The sequence below is a fragment of the Pipra filicauda genome, unplaced genomic scaffold (genome assembly GCF_003945595.2).
Source record: "Pipra filicauda isolate LSUMZ 115617 unplaced genomic scaffold, ASM394559v2 scaffold266_size1643727_pilon, whole genome shotgun sequence".
NCBI lineage: Eukaryota > Metazoa > Chordata > Aves > Passeriformes > Pipridae > Pipra > Pipra filicauda.
This window is the reverse complement of record NW_024104383.1, coordinates 162,696-181,183: the sequence shown is the minus strand read 5'-3', so window position 1 is coordinate 181,183 and position 18,488 is coordinate 162,696. Positions and strand designations below refer to the sequence as shown.

Genomic DNA, 18,488 nt, shown 5'->3' with positions numbered 1-18,488 from the left:
TGGCTTCCACAATCTTAAAAAAAATTACTTTTGATGAACATAGCACAAGCTTCAGTGATGGTGGCATAATCCACAGAACTCTTTTATGTCAATTCCTGCAGGTTAGTGAGATGACAATAATCTTTGTTCCTTGGCAGCAGGAATTAAATTCTCTCTTGTTGACTTAAAATGGAAATGTCTAGCACTGAAATTGTCCACTTTGTTGGTCAGACAGCTGACACAAAATCTCTGCAGTAGTTTACAGGTATTTCAAAACTAGCACATATTACTGCGAGGTTAACTGCTCTGAGAGTAAAACTTCCCAATTCAGCATTTGCAAATCTGTTGGGTTTTTCCCCAATAATTTCAACCAAGTTGCTACAATGCAACTTTATGAGCTTTTAGAGGATTTTCCTCCTAAAGGCCAAACACAATACAAGACTCAATACACACCTTAAGACCAGTCTTCATTAGCTCAGTAGATATACAGCCCCTTCAAGACTATTGATGCTGTGTCAACATTCAAACCATTGTACCAAAATCTGACTGACTAGAAATAATTGTCTTCCAGTGTATGCTCAAAGAGAAACACTAAGCCTCCCTGAATACCCAAAACCTAAAATCTACTCCTATTTGGTTCTTCACTTACAGTAAAACTGATAAAGCTCATCGTGGCCTCAGTGCCTCACCACTGTACTGGAGATTACATGTTCAGAACTTGGTGTTATTTTAAATACCAGAAAGAAAATCCTAATCTTCAAAGCACAAGCTGTGAAAATATAACTAACATCTAAACTAGGAAAATTATTATTTGATGAGAATTGTATCAACCAACTTAAATACAAATAAAAGTTAATATGAATTGCAATAAAAACTGGACAGTCCATAAGCACAAGACTAGAATACTTGCTAGCATCATAAGTTACAAATACTGAACACAGGGTCTAACAAATTCTCCTTGCCAGTTACATACTTTCTCCTGCAGTAGCATATATTAACATTTAGTAGTCAAGGAGGAGAAAATTCTGAATGAAGGTGCTAAAATCACACTGTCACAGGAGGAATTTATGGTGCCAAGAGAAAGGCAGTCAGAAGACAGGGAATAGATGGGCCAGCATGATAAGCAATGCACAAGTCTGAAGTGTGAGAGCAGAAGTGATCCTTCCGAGGGAACAGCTGGGGAGAGCTGCTAGCAGCAGCAGCAGGAGGACTCACACCATTTTTAATTTTTTTTTTTTTTGAAAGCACTAGTGACTAAGCATGGACAAAGAAGAGTGCGAGTCTCAGTAAAAAAAGTGATGATTTTAACTTTCTCTGTAAATGTAGGATTTTGCATCAGGTCTGAAGATTTCAAGCCTGGTCAAGTGACACTTTTTCATGAGCTACAAATTCCTCATTTGTTGTTATGATGATTTAGACTTTGGTTCACCATGTTAAGACATTCCTCAGTTGCTGAATTTTAAGTAAAATACTTTTTGGTTTTGCAGTCAAGTATTAAGTCCTGAGAACATGTCAGGGCACATTACCAAAGCAAGCTGTGGCTGAATGATGCCGTGCCCAGTGCGTTAGAAGACTGAGGTGCATACTCCATGCAGAAAGCACGTTTTAAGAGCACATTAACACCGAGCAGCTGAGCCAGCGAGAGGACACGGGCTCGGGGCCGCGCTGGGCTCCGCTCGGGCCCCTCGAGCACACGCGGGGTCCCGAGCGGGGACGTTTCTTTCCAGCATAAAAGGCCAGCAGGGAACAGCGCATCTCCCCGTCCTCCAGCACTCACCCCCTGCTTCCAGAGCGCGGGCGGCCACCTCCTCACCAGAGAACGGGACCTTCCCCGAGTCTGTGCGCCCCCCTTTACTGCGAACGGCGACGTCGATCCCAGTCACTAAATTCCAGCGGGCTCGCTGGCCAAGGGCGCGAGTGACACTGCCGAGCTTTGGCGGTACGAGAGAGAACACGACGCCGGCCCAGCAGGGCGGGGAGCTCGGACCGCCGCGCCGCCCAGCCCGGCCCAGCCCGGCCCCGCCGCCCCGTGAGGGCAACGCTGTTCCCGCGCCCGGCCCGGCCCGGCAGCGCCGCCTCGCGGGCGTCAGCGCAGGCGCGGCCATGGCGGCGGCCGGCGGCGCGGAGGGCGCGGATGGAGGCTCCGCGCTGTGGGCCGAGGTGCGGGCGCTGCTGCCCCGCGCCGAGGAGGGGCTGACCTTGGCGCTGAGCGGGGAGGTGGAAGGCTGCGTCCTGCCGCTGCTGCGGCGCGCCCGCGCCCTGCTCTACAGCCCGCCGGGCCCGCCCGGGGCGGCGGCAGCGGCGGCGCTGGCGCGCTTCAGCGACGTCCTGCGCGACTATTCCTGGGAGAAGCTGAACGCGGTGCCGTGGAGGGAGGTCGGCAAGGGCTGGCGGCAGGTCTACGCCTACGGCTGCCTCTTCGGGGCGCTGGCCGAGGTGGCCGCGGGCCGCCCGCAGGCCGCCGTGCGCCTCTGCGACCTGGGGCTGCTGCTCGGCGCCGCCGTCCTGGACAACGTCCTGGCGCGCCTGGTGCGGGCGCTGCAGCCGCGCCTGCCCCGCGGGACCGCGCCGCGGGACCGGCCCCGCGCAGAGGTACCGCCCGCGAACCCCCTCTCCTTCCCGGCCTCCAGCCTCCCCGGGGGTCTCTGCCGGGTGTTGAGGGGGAACGTCCATTCCAGAGGGTCCGGCCGGAGCGGCCCCCGCCGCCCCCCGCGGTGCAGCCGGAGGAGGCGATTCCTCACCTTCACTGCCCTTCGCTGGAGCACTTCAGAGACAACTACCTCATTCCCGAGCGGCCCGTGGTCCTGGAGGGCGTCATGAACCACTGGCCGTGTATGAAGAAGTGGAGGTGAGAAAGAAGTTTCTTCCCTGTTCAAGTAAAGGCACGATCGTTCCCTGTGTTGGGTATCTTGGTGGTCGGTAGAGCAGCAGATACCTTTGCAGAGAAGGGACACTGTGGGCAGTGAGTTTTGCTGGCAGCGCCTTTCTCCTTCTCTGGAAGTTGCTTCACAGATAAGGGAAGCGCTTTTGGAGCGTTCAGAGCATCACACAGCAAGTGCCAGACTGAGCCGGGGCGAAGGTGCCCCTCCACCCAGCCTGGGGCTGTCCCGGGAGCCCGGTGGTGAATTGGTGGTGCAGTGTGTTGCTCAGGTGGGAACTCACAAGGAGTGCACGTTGCAAAGTGCCAGTGAGCTGCTCACGGCTCAGTGGGTCTGTGATTTTTACCCCTTGGAATGTGCCGATAATTAGTGCAATGGAAAGTGAATTTCAGAGCCATGTGTCAGCATGATTGACTTTTTCATTGACAGAGGCAAGCACTGATGTTTGTTCAGTGTCATGTTTGCATGCTGAGTTTCAGCCATCACCATGCAGAAGTGAGTAATAGCATTGTGCTGCCTGCCTAATGTAAGCAGTGGTGCCTTGAGTATTTGTGAGGCGAAGCTCATGATTCCGTACAAAAGGGGAAAAAGCACTCATGCTTAGTTTGAGCAATTGCTTTTGTTCAACAGCCAAGGGTACAATTGACATTAAGTGAACACACTTGTTATTTTTAGGGGGGTTATTCATTTCTGAGGGAAGGTACTCCACTGGTTAACTTTAGACACTTAAAAAGATGAACTTCTCCATTTAGTTAATACCATTGTCCATGAAGAGATGTATTCCACCCATCAGAGTAATCCCTCTGGCTGTAACCAGGATGGATATTATTGGTGCCTGTATACGGAATTTGACACTGGCAGAGAGTTGATCTAGTATTAATGATAAAAAGATACAACATTTTATTTAGCAAACATGGCAGCAGGCAGCCAGAAGATTGGCCATCCCTCACCAAGAGAGACTTAATAGCTTAAATCTCCTCAGCTCCTAAGGAAACCACGGTTAACTGAGGTGAACAAGATTTTAAACCAAAATAAAATAGACAGTTGTGGGATAATGTACACACAAACCTGCCTGCTGATTTCCTTGCCGCTTACATGGTTTTCTGCTGCCTTTTGTATCTGGTTGGTTAGGTTTAGAGAGAAGAAACTTGTGGTAGTAGAATTTTATTACCCTATAATACTAATTTGGATTGATTGCCTTACATTCAAAATTAGTAAGAAAAGTAGTATAAAAGGTAATTGAACTTTCTTTATTTCAGCGTGGACTATTTTCGTCAAGTCGCAGGGTGCCGCACAGTCCCCGTGGAGTTGGGCGCCCGGTACACAGATGAGGAATGGTCTCAGCAGCTCATGACTGTCAATGACTTCATCAGCCAGTATATCATGGATGAGGTGTGTTACACTCATTTTATTTCATCTCCAAACACAGCAGCATGGTACTGGTACAGACAACAGTTCTGCTTCCAACAAACATACTCAGAGGTGATGGTCAAGGGAGAGGGTGTGCTGTAAGCACAGCTCTGAATTAAAAGGCTTGACCTATTTTCAAGATCTGAAGCTAGAAATAGTTATTGAAGCAATACCTAGGATTGATTTTTACATATCATCACATGTACAGCAGCTGAAATTTGACAAATAAATACATACATTCTACAGCAAAAGCCTGACTGGTGGAGTCTAAGTATAAGGGATCCTCAGCCAGCAGGATCAAGATCCGAATTCACATGCCACAAGGCAGAAAAATAAAAAGTCAATTAGCAATTGAAATGTCCTTTTGCTTTCACAGCTGAGAATCCAAAACTCCTGTTTCTGTTTCCTGACCTTCTGGCAGGTAGTACTGTGTGCCCTAGCAAACTGGTCTGTGGTGCAGCCCAGAACAGAGTACAGAGGTAGTTCCAAAGAGTGAAGGAGAACTGCTCTGTGTGCCCGTAGTGTTTGGCTATAAGGATGCAGCACATTGTCACGGGACTGACAGGAGTGTTGAGACTCCATGGGGTTATAGCTCAGCTTCCTCCAGTAACTCGAGCTAGATGATTTATTGATTAGGGAGACACATCTACACTCTCACAATTTCAGTGGAGCTGTAAGTTGCTATTTCAGAAGACCCCTTATACTGTTGAAACAGTTCTGGTACTCTGAATAGGATATTGGAAGTGAATGTTACCTATGAGTAAATTCTATTCACCTGTAAGTAAATTAACTGACTGAGAAGTCGTACACTATATGTCACTATGTGTTTTTTATTTCTCTGCTGTCATTTCAGAACAGTGTAGGATACCTTGCCCAGCACCAGCTTTTTGATCAGGTAAAATTGAGTGAATGTTTTTATCTTCCTACGGTCAAGTGTTCCCTTTGTAGCAGAAGTTGTCTCTGAGGATGTCAACTGTACTAGATCAAAGGGTATATGAAGAACTCACAGTAATTATTAAGTTTCTATTCCCATGATTTGAAAGAACAGAGGGAGAGGTTTGTTCCATTTGGCTGAACAATATGGAAATAAAACTCTCTAGGGATGAAGATATGCAGTCCTAGAGCTGTTTTGGTACACTGTAGCATATACTTACAGGGATAATCACCCAGAAAGCAGCAGTTCCTCAAAGACTATAATAAAGTCAGGGAAGAGATTTGGACAGAAAACAGTGTTCAGTGTTGATCACCATAATCTGAAATGTCATTCCAGTTTACCAGAATTTAGGTCGGTGGGAGACATAAATAGGAATCTCATGGAGAAACAAGCATAGTGTATAAGAGATCAGCTGCTTCTTTTCCATGAACTACAAACCTGCCTACTCTTGTGGGTGTCTCTGGTTTCTGCTAAAGCAAAGAGTCTCCAAAGAATGAGAAACCCCTTTCTTTCTCCCACCTCTCCTGCCAACAGAATCTGCTCACTAGAACAGAAAGTATGAGGACATTTCCTGCAGATTCCTAGCAGGTCAGCTACTTCTCTCCTGCCCTTGCTGGACAAGCAGGTCATTTGTTTTCCTTGTGTCAAGCCTTGTCTATCTGTTCTATTAATTATGTATATTTGGCAAGTCAGCATGTATCCTTTTTAATGTTTATTTCTTTATGGAAATAGATCCCAGAACTGAAAGAAGATATCAGTATCCCTGACTACTGCTGCCTGGGGGAAGGGGAAGAAGATGACATCACCATTAATGCTTGGTTTGGTCCAGGAGGCACAATCTCTCCTCTTCATCAGGATCCCCAGCAAAATTTTTTAGCCCAGGTATGTACTCTAGTTACTCTACACATGCCATTAATGCAACACTTAGAAAAAATGCTTATGGTATGTAAGTGTTAGAGACAAGGGGAGCAGACAACTTGAGGAATAATTGAAGGATAGAGAACATGCAGATACTGTTTTGCTATTATATTGCATTTGTCATTACTGCAACTTAATATTCAGTGTAATCTTGTAGGCCACAAGTGTTCCTCACTGAGACAGACCATTACTTACCCTTGTTTTATAGATGATAAATATAAATCACAAGAAGCAGCTTTTCCAAAGTCAAACAGGGAATTTGTAACAGAGTTGGGAAGAACCTGGATCCTCTCACAGTGTGTCAAGGAGCTTCTTTTTCTGATGTCATGGTTTAACCTCAGCCAGCCCCCAAACCCCACACAGCCACTCACTCATCCATCAGCCAGCAGGATCGGGGAGAGAATCAGGAAAGTAAAACTAGAAGACTTGTGGGTTGACATAAAGACACTTTCATAGGTGAAACAAAAGCCATGCACACAAGCAAAGCAAAACAAATAATTAATTTAGTGCTTCTTATGGGCAGCAGGTGTTCAGCCACCTCCAGGAGAGCAGGGCCCCATCACGTGTAACGGTGACTGTGAAAGACAAATGTCATCACTCCAAACATTTCCCCCTCCTTCCTCCTTCTTCCCCCCAGCTTTACGTACTGAGCACGATGTCATATAGTCTGCAATTATCCCTTGGGTCAGTCGCAGTCCCAGTTTTGTCTCCTCCCAACCTTCCACGCACTCCCAACCCCCTCCCCAATGTGGCTACACAAGGGACAGGAAAGGCTTTGGCTCTGTGTAAGCCCTGCTCAGCAAAACAAAAATATCTCTATATTATCAACCCTGTGTTCAGCACAGATCCAAAATACAGCCCCACATCAGCCACTGTGAAGAAAAAAACAGCCAAAACCAGCACATCTGGAAAGCAAGATTTTGAGGGGGACTTAGGTGCATACTTTAATCCACATCAGGTTACCCAGTAAAATATCTATTCGTGCATGCAGAGATAAATGAATTAATATTTGCACTGTGACCTCATTTCTGCTGAGTTTCTCTTGGTAGTCTTTTTGATGATGACTTTTACTGCAGAATAACCCAATAAAATACTGGGGCCCTGTGGTACTAAACAAGCCCAGAAAAGTATTCTGGGTCCAAGGAGTTGACAACTGTAAATCCTCAAATGCTGAGAGATGTTTTGCTTACTGGAAGGAGATTGCTGTCCCATCAGACTCTAACAAAAAATGGCTTACAGCAGGATTGTGACATTGAACACTTTCTACTTGTGCTTATTTATGGGCTGAGCCTTAGTTTCTCTGTCCTAAACAGCTGCATCTTGCTAACCCGTGTTTTCACTTGGAACTGAGGCTTAATTCAGGCCTTCCTAAAGTGGGTGTTTACAACTGCTGTGCAACTCTATGTGGATTGTATTTCTCTTCCCTGCTACCTGCCTGGCACGCACACACAGTTGCATTCTGAAAGCAAAGTGCTGTACTATACACTCTATGTAAAGTTTGAGGGGAATTTTTCTTGATGGAAGTCAATTAGACTGAGAAAAGGTACTTCCTTGCAAACCTCAGAACTTGTTTTCTTCCGCCTGAAGAATGGGAGAGTATCTGCCAGTGCTGTGAAAGTCTTTGTAATTTGAACAGCAGGTGATCTGGCAGTTTTCAGCTTTCAATTAAAACTGCGCTGCCTCGCGATGCCATTCAAATTGTGGCTGTGGAGTAGAGGAAGGCACAAGCACAACTAACAAAGTGCAGTGATCCCTGCTGGCTGAGTGGTGGCTGCTGCCGAGATCAAAGTGTTTCCAGTAATGAGGAAACCAGTATCTGGAGATGCAGGCTATTGCCCATTAACGGGTGCCTGCAGCCTTATAATATACAAGGCCTTAACCCAGTGAGGCAAGTGAAGAAAGGAGCTATTAACAGCTGGTGGCAGTCCCCAGAAAAGTTCAAGTATTCAGAAAATGTGCTGTTAGAGCAATAACCAGCATTTTTGTCACTTCCATACATCACCAAAAATGCCATGTAACGTTTGAGTCTTTAGAGAGTTAATTAATATCCATAATCCCCTTGGGGTATGGAAGGCATCCTAAAAACACATGTACAGCCAAAGTTTTCAGATCAATACTCTAGTAGTTTAACCAGTGATAGTGAAGAGTAGGACAGGGCAGGAGTACGTTGGTACTTGTCCAGCCTGTTGAATATGTTTATGTGCTGTCCCTGAAGTAACAAACTCTGAATATTCAGCATGACAGCTTGAGTGTTGGTAAGATTTCAGGAAATCCTATTCTGTTATGTGGGAAGGGATGTTAAGACAAAGGAAAAGCAGCTTGCTTGGGAATGGTTGAGTAGCATAATACCAGTCCAGGGTACCGTGATTAGAGTACTGACTTCTCTCTTAACAGGACAGTTCCAAACAAGCATGATCATGCCTAGCCTTTGAGGAGATCTGGAATGCTGGCACAAGCAGCATGAATCTTCACCCTAAGCCTTCTGTTCCACTGGTATCACTGCAGGAGTCAGCTTTGACTCATTCATGCTGCCATGTCTGGGCACTTGCAGTTTGTGTGGTGTTCAGGGCAGCCAAGCCAGTCAGCTTACAAATTCTCATTTCAGCACTCTAGTGAAAGAACTGGTTTAATGATGACACAGGAATAAGAGTTTTAGGAGCATATGGAAGCTTGGCAGTCACTGTGCGGGTACCACTGCCTGATGGTATGAACTGCAATGAAGATTCAACCTCTTTATTCTCAGTTCTACTTATTTCTAGCTACATAGAGCCCAAATAACAATGTATAAATGGGGTGCCTTAAACTTTGAATTGAAAGTAATTTGGTTAAAGGCATTTCCTTCCTAAAGGTATTCAAATTCTTATCTGCTCCAAGGAACAGGTACTTATATTTCAATACCTTGATTTTACTTTTTATTATAGCAGTATCTATTACTAACAAAGATGATGTTCCTTGTAATTAGGTATATTTACTGTTAAATTCCAGGTGTGGCCCACAGCTTCCAGTAATGTGCTACTTAATGACAAATGGAAAACATTTATTTTCTATATACAGGTATTAGGAAGAAAGTATATCCGTCTGTATTCACCACAAGATTCAGAAAACCTGTACCCACATGAAAGCCAAATTCTTCACAACACTAGTCAGGTAAATAGTTGCCTGAAATTTTAATATCAGTAGTGTTACCATATCAAATCATTTTGAGTAAAGACATTCTGCTAATGATCATTTGGGTTTTTTTATAGGTTGATGTGGAAGATCCCGACTTGGTCAAGTTTCCCAATTTCACAAAGGCTGCATTTCAGTCCTGCATTCTGATGCCTGGACAGATTCTGTTTATTCCAGTTAAATATTGGCACTATGTGCGATCACTTGAGCTCAGCTTCTCTGTCAGTTTCTGGTGGTCATAACTCTGAGGCATCGTCTGCAGCATTGTAATGGGAATTAGAGATCAGCAAAGTAGCATCTAGCAGCATCTTTTCATGAGAGGTTAGAGGTGGAGCAAAACCAAAAACCAACAACCTCTTGCTAAAGCATGGAGAAAGAACCAGGACGGGTAAATGGAAAGGTGATGCTGCAGCCACTTCATTTTTGTAGATGTTTCTAATAACTCCTTGTGAAGAGCGTATGTTAGGTCACTGTCCTGTGTGCCTGTGTCCCTCAGAAACAGCCTGTGTCTGGGCACTGCCAGGGCTCTGCCTCTGTCTGCAAGGGTCCTGTCGTACTCTTTCCCAATTGTTCTGACTGTGGCAATATTCCCTCCCTTACTGAACACAGCTGCTCATGACCCGGCCTTATGTCAAGACAAACTGTTCTGCATCTAAAGAAGGGACAAAACTCAAGCCACAGTGCCAGCTGGAAGTGTTCCAACTCCAGCCCTAGGTCAGAGACCTTACACGTGCTGCATGGATTTCTCACCTGCCTGAGGTGCTACAGCAGGTGTCAGTTCCATTGCGTAGCTCAAACTGTACAAATAAGGAACACCTGCTGAGAAAGGCTTCTTTGAAGAGTCCACCTGCATAGATCAGCTTGCAGGACTGACTAAAACACTTGCATCTTTCATCCCCAAAACATGCACTGAAAGTCCCAACCCAAGAATATGGAGAACTACAAACACAAAACAGCCTCCAAGAAAGCTGTGCAGGCATTACTGTGAAGGAGAACAGGAAGGTCAACAATAGTTTTATTATAAGATTCTTAGAACTTCAGAAAATAAGTACACTGGCCACTGTTACTAATGAATAAAACACAGTCTAGCTGTTCTGCCAGAATGAGTGAAAACAGCTGTCACTGACAGCAAGTTCCACTGGCATCATCTAGGGCTGAGAACGGAGCTCTATGGTGACTGGGAGGTCATCCGACTCATACCTGTAAAGAAAATGAAGGTTAATGGATGACACACACAAAAAAAGGATAATATTGTATAGCCTCCTGATTTTTAAAATGCTTTGTATATTCCTGTGTTGCCATTCACAATGTCCAATTCACCCAGAGAAATGGGGCGTTCCAAAGAGATTCTTAAAAGCTCAGTATTTCCAGAAGTTTTAGTGCCATGGGTTGTGTGTGTGTCCCCTATTCCCTGCCACCTCCCCACCTTAAGGTAGATATAAACAACATGCAGGGTCTGCTGTGCCCCTGTGGCACAGTCCAGGCACTGTGAGGGCTTGGTGTTGCCCGTGTGCGGTTTAATGTCTCAAACGTACAGCTGAAGCCAGAAAAAACTGAGAGTTACAGTTGTAAATAATACAGGTACTGCCACTAAACGTCACAGCTCATTTTCTAGTATTATTATACTGTTTTTTTAAAAATAGATTGCTTGGTACCTGGGATGTCACAAGACCAGAATTCATTACACTTCGGACAACGGGGTTCAGTCTGAGCTTTGAAGTACTTTCTGACACAAGGTAAATGCATTCCAGTTCCACAGGATTCACATACTTGGCTCTGAAATCCAGGAGTGATGATTAAAAAAAATCTGTCCTTCAATTTAAGAGGAAGTTGTTACAAAGGGCAGCAGATGTGCAATGCAGTATTCCAAAGATGTGCAATGCAGTATTCCAAAGATGGTTCCCACAGTATGGGTGGTAGATACTCAACAGTCAAAGCTGATAAATAATAAAAGGAGGTGTTCTGGAAACTAGGAAATAGTATTTCCATATATGGACAAAATATAGCTTGAAAGACAACAATTTCAGTGCGATAAGGGAGACCAATTGGGAAAAAGTAACATGGAATCGTGTTAGTTGGGCAGATCAGAAGATGCAGGCTCACAGAGCAAGAGAATGCAGCAGCTTTGGAATAGAAATCCAGGCTGTAAACACTTATACAAGACTAAACTGGTAGCATCCCAGTTATCACAACCCAGTGTTCTAGCATGCTCTATATAGCCACATGTTCCTTCTGAGGTCCAAACACAAGTAATTACTGAGCCAAACCCCAGGAACCCCAAGAATGAACATGTGTCACGTGAAGACTGCTGTTGATAAGGCCCAAAGAGGAGACTGCTAACACCTCGCTGCTAAACCTGTTTCAACAACAGAGGCTCATCTCTAGCCTGCTGGTTTGGAAAGCCAGACAGCGCAACCACGTTCGTCATTGGGTGAGTGCACTTTCCCCAAGTTTATACTTGGAGACACTGCTCCAAGACAATTTTTTGCTAAAGACAGAAGATAAAATGCCTACGAAGAAAAATAATGCTTTTTTTTTTAAATTATACATAAGCATCATGACCAGATTACAAGACCAGGATTTTTTAATGCACACCTAATACTCAAAGGGAAGTATCACAAACCTCAGCTATGACCATGTGATAAACAGACGTTACCTGGACTGCGAGGCTGTGACAGATGTTACATTTCCTTGCCATGTCCTGGTAGTTGCTGAGAATGTACTGTTCCATTTCAATTATGCAACGAGTATGCAGAGTATATTCTCCATTTTTCTAAGGAAACATATCAGGATGAGGAATTTCTTTTAACTCCTTTGACCTTTTTTGACTTTGCTAACCCCCTGCTAGCAAGCATTTGACAGCCACTTTTTTCTGCCATCATAAAACTAACATGCTAGTACTGGTACAATGCAAAGCTAAAACACTTTTGAAGTAGCAGAACTCCTTTGTTTTGCGGAGCAGAATAAAGGTTCCACATCTTTAACTAGTCCTTGGGAAGTACAGATGAGCAAGCATGCTCTCCTTAACAGAGGCATGCAGTTTTGAGTTTTGGGACCCTCCATTCGCACATTAGAGAAAATTCACCCAGCTTTCAACAAAATCTAGGTGTTTACTGCTTGAGGTATCTTTGGAAATCTCTGCTAAATCACTTTAACATATAACTGACTGTGTGGCAGCAGGTTGGAGATCTATGATGCAATGACTCCAGCAGAGAAGGACTGAGGTCTCATTTGGCCAGCAACTGCAGTGTTCACACAGTGAGCCCATCTCAACTGTTCCCTCATGAATTAAAGGAGATGTGACCATATGCACAGTGGCCCATGCATTCCTGGTACAGGAGTTTTCAACATGTTTGGCCTCGCCACTTTTCAGGAAATTCCAAATGTAACTAACAGCACTGATCACCCTGGAGAGCTTTCCCCAGCTCCCATTCCTGGTTGAAGGATGTCTGTGTGTGACTGGGCAGGGCAGGACACACGAACCCACCTGGCTCAGGTACAAGAAACTGAAACCATTTAGTCCTGTATAGACCTACCCAAGGACCTTTTCCTTGTAAGTCTACTTCCTTTTCTGCAAAAATCACCAGAGCAGCAATAAGCACAGGCCCCCTAAAACCATTTTTGCCATCATTCATCAAAGAATAGCTCCAGTTTCACCCATCATATCCATAAGAACATGGTAGCTGGACCTACTGAAATACGAACACTTGAAAGCAGTTACCTCAGAGAGCCACTTATCCTCCACAAAAACTTTCAGCACTTGTTCTGCTTCCTTTTTCTTCATTTTCTTTGTCTTAAGTTTGTCAGCCAAGTTTAAAATATCTGTAGATGAGGCAAAGCCATTTTCTGATAAAATGATTAGGTCCATCTACAAAAAGAAACATTACTAAGTATAAAAAGCCCTGCAGACATACCTTACAGTAATGTACTGATGTACAGGGTTTTTAGCATCCATACATGTGAGAGATACTACAGAATATGGCTTGAACCAGAACTGTAAAACAAAGGCAAAAAGCTGAAACATTTTGTCCCCCTTGACAGTTTTGATGTTTGCCAAGAAAACATTTCCACAAATAGAAGTGTCCGTGCTGCCTAAATGAAGCTGCATTCAGAGACCCCTCAGCACACTCAGCAGTGACAGATCTGTTTTCTTTTTATCTGCTCAACTAAGTTTTCCACTCTGGAGTCACCAGGACTTCTGAGCCTACCTGGCACCTGAAGGCTGTACAGTATCACCAATCTTCACAGAACCTTACTGGAAACATTCCTGCTGCTTGTTAGCACAGAGCAGCCCACAGAGTCCATGTCAGCAGTGACATGGGCCACGACAACACACCCTCTGCAGTGCTGACCTGGCTGTGTAGAGGAGGGCAGGGAAACCTCTGGGTCCTATCCATGGAGATTAGACTTCTGCAGCTGTCACAGAACAGTCAATACACCTCTCTTTCCAGTTCATACAGAATATGTAATGAGTGCAAAAAAAAAAGTCTAGTGTCTGGAGAAATTAAGTCCTCAAAGTCCAAGACACTGTGAGAACAATTCAGTAAAACACCTGAGATACACAGCTATGATCACAACTCACATTAATGGTTGTTGATAAGAAATTAAATATCAAATGTCCTTGAATCTTGGCCCAATAGTTCTATTTGGAACTTTAAAAAATCTCAAGTGTGTGTTTTCTTGTTTGAAAAGCAGCATTCTGACTAGTTTATTAATACAGAATTAATTGGCTAAGCAGTAACAAATGTCTATATTCAAATCAGAAAAAAAAATGTTATTAGCATTAAAATCTACTGTATATTACTAAACTACTGAAGCCAGTGAAAAATTCAGCAATCACAACTGAAAATCTTGAAGAAAGGTGTCAGTGTAACTTTAGCATGTGTGTGTTGAGTCCCTAACCTCAAGGAGCACTTCCCTGGTGCTGATTTTGCCTTACCCATAACTGACTTCCAGCAGGGAATCATTACTTGCATGTACTCCCATCCCTGCCAATCCCATTCAATCTGGGATAAACTTAGGTAAAATGGCAACTAGTTCCTGAACTGCATCTCCATTTATTTCCATTCATCTTAAGGTGATACCTTCCCAAATAATGTGATTTACTAAATGATAACTGACATACTTACTGTTTTTCTGAACAACTCTAATTCAATTTCCGTATAGTCAGATGCCATTTTAGTTATTTCAGTTTCTGCCAAATTCACCTAAAAAAAGAAATAAACTGAAATCAAAGTGTCATTGTAGTTTTACACCAGAAACTGTAAAAGGTCCTCTGAGGTAAAGAATACATCAACTTACAGTTAACAGAAATGTCATTTCTTTAAGGGGCACGAAAGAGACTGATCCTTGAAGTGCACTCTATGGTACTCCAGTCCTTTATTTACAACCCTTGATCTTCCAGCCACATGTTCTCCAGAGCTGCCTCTGCCCAGGCCAAGCCCTTCATCAACCCAAACCCCCCGAAGTAACACAGAGGCTGCAGCAGAGCTGACATGTCAAACCAGGCACAGTGCTGGACAGCAGCACGAACTACGTTATCAGTCACCTTTTTTTCCACTCTGAAAAACAATTGCTGATCTGGAGAAACTTCTTACAGGCCACTCCTCAGCAACCCCTTTGTGCTAGGTTGATTTTTGAGTAGGAGAAAAAGAAAACTAATGTTGGAAGGCTCTGTTTTCTAATTTAAAAATCTGTCTCAAGAAATAAAGTCTCCTGTGGAAAAGGAATCTCACTTCAGCACTTAAGAAAGGTTTATGTTAAATAACTCCAACACTGCTGTGGTCCTTGCTGCCATGTCCTATCCCACAAACCAGGGCTGTGGCAATTTATCCTCCCCCTTCCCTGTCCTACCAGCAGTTCCTGCAGCTGCTGCTGGCCCCACACAAACACGGCACCTACACAAACACAGCTGGCCCCACACAAACACAGCAGGTACCTACTACAGCATAATGTGCTCTCCCATCCTCTTCTGACATTCCTTTCCGGACCTGCATAAACAAAGGCTGCAGGTGCCTGTTAATAGTGCTGATGAAATCATCCAGTTTATCGTGTGCGTAGTAAACTGAAAATAAATAAGAAAAAGCACATACAGAGAAAAGTCAAACAACTACACACCAGGCAGATTTTTTCTGTGAAACGTTTTTTCCCCAGGTAAAAGCACTAAAACTCCATGAGGCAAATTCAAACAGGGCTGTTCTATTCAGCAGATGTATCATTTTCTTGTGCTGCTGTCTCCTGGCCTTCAGAGACACTCAGCTCCTTGGAAGTCAGTTGAGAGAGAGTTCAGACATTCTGCCTTGCTGTAGGGAACCCACAACACTAATCCAGTAATTACAGTGACTTGAACTAAGCTGAATTTAAAATAAAACACGACTAGGAAAAATTACTATTCGGAATAGAAAAACACACTGGCTTGCTTCCCTTTACGTGCACGTGATTCCTTGTTTCTGTGCGTTCTGTTTCACAAATTAATGGCAGGTAAGCGATCAAGTTACATATCAAAAAAAATTCTAGTATTGTAGAAACATGGGTAGTATCTTGTGTCGTGTTCTACAAACAAATACTAGCAGCAGTTCTATCACAGACATAATCAAGATGGCCTTTGGAGTTGTTCTGTGGAGGTGCATGCGACGGCTCTTGCCTGCACAGCACCAGCACAACTCTCAGGTCCATCCAAAACAAGATTTTGTCAGTGGCAGAACTCCTGTTGCCTTCATCAGGCTAAGGTTTAAAGGCCAGGGTTAAGAAACAGCTCATAACTTTAGATTCATGTCTCAAAAATACAACCAGTTGTCACTAAATTATCCCTGTTCTCAGTCACAGGAATCACTTGCGTGTAACGGCATCGGGCAGGAACAATAATAAAGTACAATATTTAAATATAATTTTGCCACCTGGCTGGCCCCTGTCAACAGGAAACACTGCACACAGCACAATCAGGGAGTGTTAGTAACAGATCTGAAAGTGGGTAAAAGATGAAAGATAACAGAATATTCTTTTGTTCAACAGCTCGAATATTTTAATGTGAGATAAGTGGCTGCTCCAGTAGATCTTCTGTGAAAAAAAGGGATATAAACTCTCGATAAAAAATGAACAGGAGTCAGACCACACCAAAAGCTGCACTTCGCAATTTTAGCATCTAAGAAGGTGGCCAAGTTACAGTTTCTGGCTCAGGAGGCCTAAAAATAGACTACTTCATCCTGACCTAACGCCTATAGATAAGTAGATACAAATCCACAGTAAACCAGAAGAGTCCCTGCAGAGTGGGTAGCACGGTACAAGACACAGGGACACTCCTAAGCCTGGCAGAAGTACAGCTTCCAGGACTAGGAACGGGCAATACAGTGCAGGTGAGATGGGACAAAGCACAGCCATCCACCAGGAAACCTCATGTCATCCTCACTGAAACATTTCTGCAACATTCGCTTCTCCCACAGCACCGGATAGAAATAACTGAAGTGCATTTACTTAAAAAGCATTCACTATAGTTAAGTACTATCAGCATCAAAAATTATTTTTTAAAACTCATATGTATAATCTATAAAAAACAATTCTGATAAAAAAAGTGGTATATATGAATCTGATTGGATTAGAAGTTAGTTTACTCACTACTGTGTTACTTTATCTTTCAGGAAAGAGAGAGGAAACACACATCATTACAATTTTTTAACTTTTTTTAGGTGGTGTGTGTCTTTCAGAAATCCAATTATTTGTAAGCTGCACCAGGAGAAAAAAAACCACTTCTTCCATCTCCAAGACAAACACACCTTTATCAGTTTCACAGCAGTGGTGGTGTAATTTCCTGGCCTCTGATCCTTCTGTTATCCCCTTAGACATCAGAACCTGCAAGAACCGCCGATGAGCATCAGTCATCTGAGCCGCCATCGCAGTGTCCCACCAGGCTTCACGTGCTGCAGGAGGTGTAAGATGGAATTAATGCACATGTTCATACAAATTAAGAATACACAGTCCAAGCATATATAAGATTTCAATTAAACTCTCTTACATTGAATGAGGGCAAAAGAGCAGATCCCCAGACTGTCCTCAGATGGTGACCAGCTCTGAGGTTCCGGAAGGCTGCAAAAGATTAAGTCCAACTTAATCTTCTAGCTACAAAATAGAACAAGGTAGGCATTGTGCTACTGTCACCAAAAAACAGGAATCAAGCTCCTTAACACCATGGTAACACTAAGCAGCAGGCACTGCTTTATTGCAGCGCTGGACACACCGGGCAGTGACTCCTGCCTGAGGTGCACGCTTGGCTCAAGATGATACAATATTGAGTCTGTGTAGTCTCAGAGGGTCTTCTAGTTGGGTCTTTGGGCACCTGGTGGTCGTTGAGGCTCTGAACTTTGATCTTCTAAATATGGTGCTGTTTTCATCGAAGCTGCACAGTTTGCTACCGAACAAACTGGATTGGGCCAGTTTGACTTGTTACAAATGTGGTTACAGAGCTCCCAAGGTTCCACTCACCGCTACCTCCTCAGTGATGAGGAGGTAGCTTATAAACTCTCATACCCCCAAAGCTGAAAATAAATGTGTGACAAACTCAACACCGTGCGCGGTTCCGTGTGGGATGTGGTCCTGTGTGGGATGTATCGTGTGTGGGGTGCGGTTCCGTGTGGGATGTATCGTGTGTGGGATGTATCGTGTGTGGGATGTATCGTGTGTGGGGTGCGGTTCCGTGTGGGATGTGGTTCTGTGTCGGCCGCTCCTGCTCCCCATACAGCCTGGTTAGAGCAAAGTCGATCAGGTGACTTCGAACAGCAAATCCTCCCCTCACGTCCCGAAGAACCCCAGAACCAACGAAAGGCAGCTCAGGAAATTCCCTGACCACTGCACCGACCGCCTCTGGCCGAGCGCCGGCCCCGCCGTTTCGCCGCCCGCTCGGCCCCGGGTCCGCCACAGCCCACGGAGGCAACGGCCCGAGAGACCGCCGGCCCCAGAGAGAGACCGCCGGCCCCAGAGAGAGACCGCCGGCCCCAGAGACCGCCCGCCGCCCCCCACCCTCGGCCCCGCCCGGACCCGCCGAGACCCGCCGAGGAACCACCTCCCCCGGCCGCTCCCCCACACCTGCCCCTGCTCGACAGCTCGGCGATCTCTGCGTGCGCCTGCCATCGATGGCCCCGCCCCGATCAGTCCCCGCCCCGATCAGTCCCCGCCCCCTCCCTTGCCGGTCCCTCCCTTTCCGGCCCCGC

At 44.9% G+C, this 18,488-nt stretch overlaps 2 protein-coding genes and 1 long non-coding RNA gene across 10 annotated transcripts in view; 1 reads left to right on the top strand and 2 right to left on the bottom strand.

Annotated features, from left to right (window-relative positions):
• The window catches only part of LOC113995683, a 150,657-nt gene extending 148,675 nt beyond the window's left edge, over positions 1 to 1,982 (bottom strand). For 2 of the 5 annotated variants that reach the window (XR_005563910.1, XR_005563908.1), the window contains exon 1: positions 1,757 to 1,974. This is a non-coding gene — a long non-coding RNA (uncharacterized LOC113995683). Of the gene's footprint in view, positions 1 to 1,756 lie in introns of all 5 variants that reach the window. The other 3 variants (XR_005563911.1, XR_005563907.1, XR_005563909.1) reach the window with 3 other exon arrangements.
• Positions 1,983 to 2,025: 43 nt separating this feature from the next.
• KDM8 (lysine demethylase 8) lies at positions 2,026 to 17,843 on the top strand. Of its 3 annotated transcripts, XR_005563906.1 has the most exons (8): positions 2,029 to 2,571; positions 2,658 to 2,827; positions 4,118 to 4,250; positions 5,122 to 5,163; positions 5,935 to 6,084; positions 9,175 to 9,267; positions 9,366 to 11,719; positions 16,300 to 17,843. XR_005563906.1 is itself a non-coding variant. In XM_039382361.1 (7 exons), exons 1-7 carry the CDS (start codon positions 2,083 to 2,085, stop codon positions 9,528 to 9,530), a joined length of 1,284 nt encoding a protein of 427 aa, XP_039238295.1. In that variant the 5' UTR covers positions 2,026 to 2,082; the 3' UTR covers positions 9,531 to 17,843. The 3 variants fall into 3 exon arrangements, 2 of the variants coding, with proteins under 2 accessions (XP_039238295.1, XP_027591893.1); XM_039382361.1 differs by having other exon boundaries at positions 2,026 to 2,565; positions 2,610 to 2,827; positions 9,366 to 17,843; XM_027736092.2 differs by having other exon boundaries at positions 9,366 to 17,843.
• On the bottom strand, positions 10,268 to 18,412 carry NSMCE1 (NSE1 homolog, SMC5-SMC6 complex component). 2 transcript variants are annotated; one of them, XM_039382362.1, is made up of 9 exons: positions 18,364 to 18,412; positions 17,297 to 17,367; positions 17,058 to 17,201; positions 15,231 to 15,352; positions 14,418 to 14,495; positions 13,010 to 13,156; positions 11,945 to 12,061; positions 10,944 to 11,100; positions 10,268 to 10,488 (listed from the first exon to the last, which is right to left on the bottom strand). In XM_039382362.1, the coding sequence occupies exons 3-9, from the start codon at positions 17,173 to 17,175 to the stop codon at positions 10,457 to 10,459; spliced, it is 771 nt and encodes a 256-aa protein (XP_039238296.1). In that variant the 5' UTR covers positions 17,176 to 17,201; positions 17,297 to 17,367; positions 18,364 to 18,412; the 3' UTR covers positions 10,268 to 10,456. The 2 variants fall into 2 exon arrangements, with proteins under 2 accessions (XP_039238296.1, XP_027591800.1); XM_027735999.2 differs by having other exon boundaries at positions 10,944 to 11,064; positions 18,364 to 18,406.
• Positions 18,413 to 18,488: the final 76 nt, after the last annotated feature.

Excerpts from the sequence above, each read along its gene's own strand:
- KDM8 (XM_039382361.1), top strand. The coding sequence starts at position 2,083 with ATGGCGGCGGCCGGCGGCGCGGAGGGCGCGGATGGAGGCTCCGCGCTG. Across the intron at positions 6,085-9,174 it reads AGCAAAATTTTTTAGCCCAG|GTATTAGGAAGAAAGTATAT; the intron begins GTATGTACTCTA and ends TTCTATATACAG. Across the intron at positions 9,268-9,365 it reads TTCTTCACAACACTAGTCAG|GTTGATGTGGAAGATCCCGA; the intron begins GTAAATAGTTGC and ends GTTTTTTTATAG.
- NSMCE1 (XM_039382362.1), bottom strand. The coding sequence starts at position 17,175 with ATGGCGGCTCAGATGACTGATGCTCATCGGCGGTTCTTGCAGGTTCTG. Across the intron at positions 13,157-14,417 it reads TAGAGTTGTTCAGAAAAACA|ATGGACCTAATCATTTTATC; the intron begins GTAAGTATGTCA and ends TTCTTTTTGTAG. Across the intron at positions 12,062-13,009 it reads AGGATAAGTGGCTCTCTGAG|AAAAATGGAGAATATACTCT; the intron begins GTAACTGCTTTC and ends ATGTTTCCTTAG.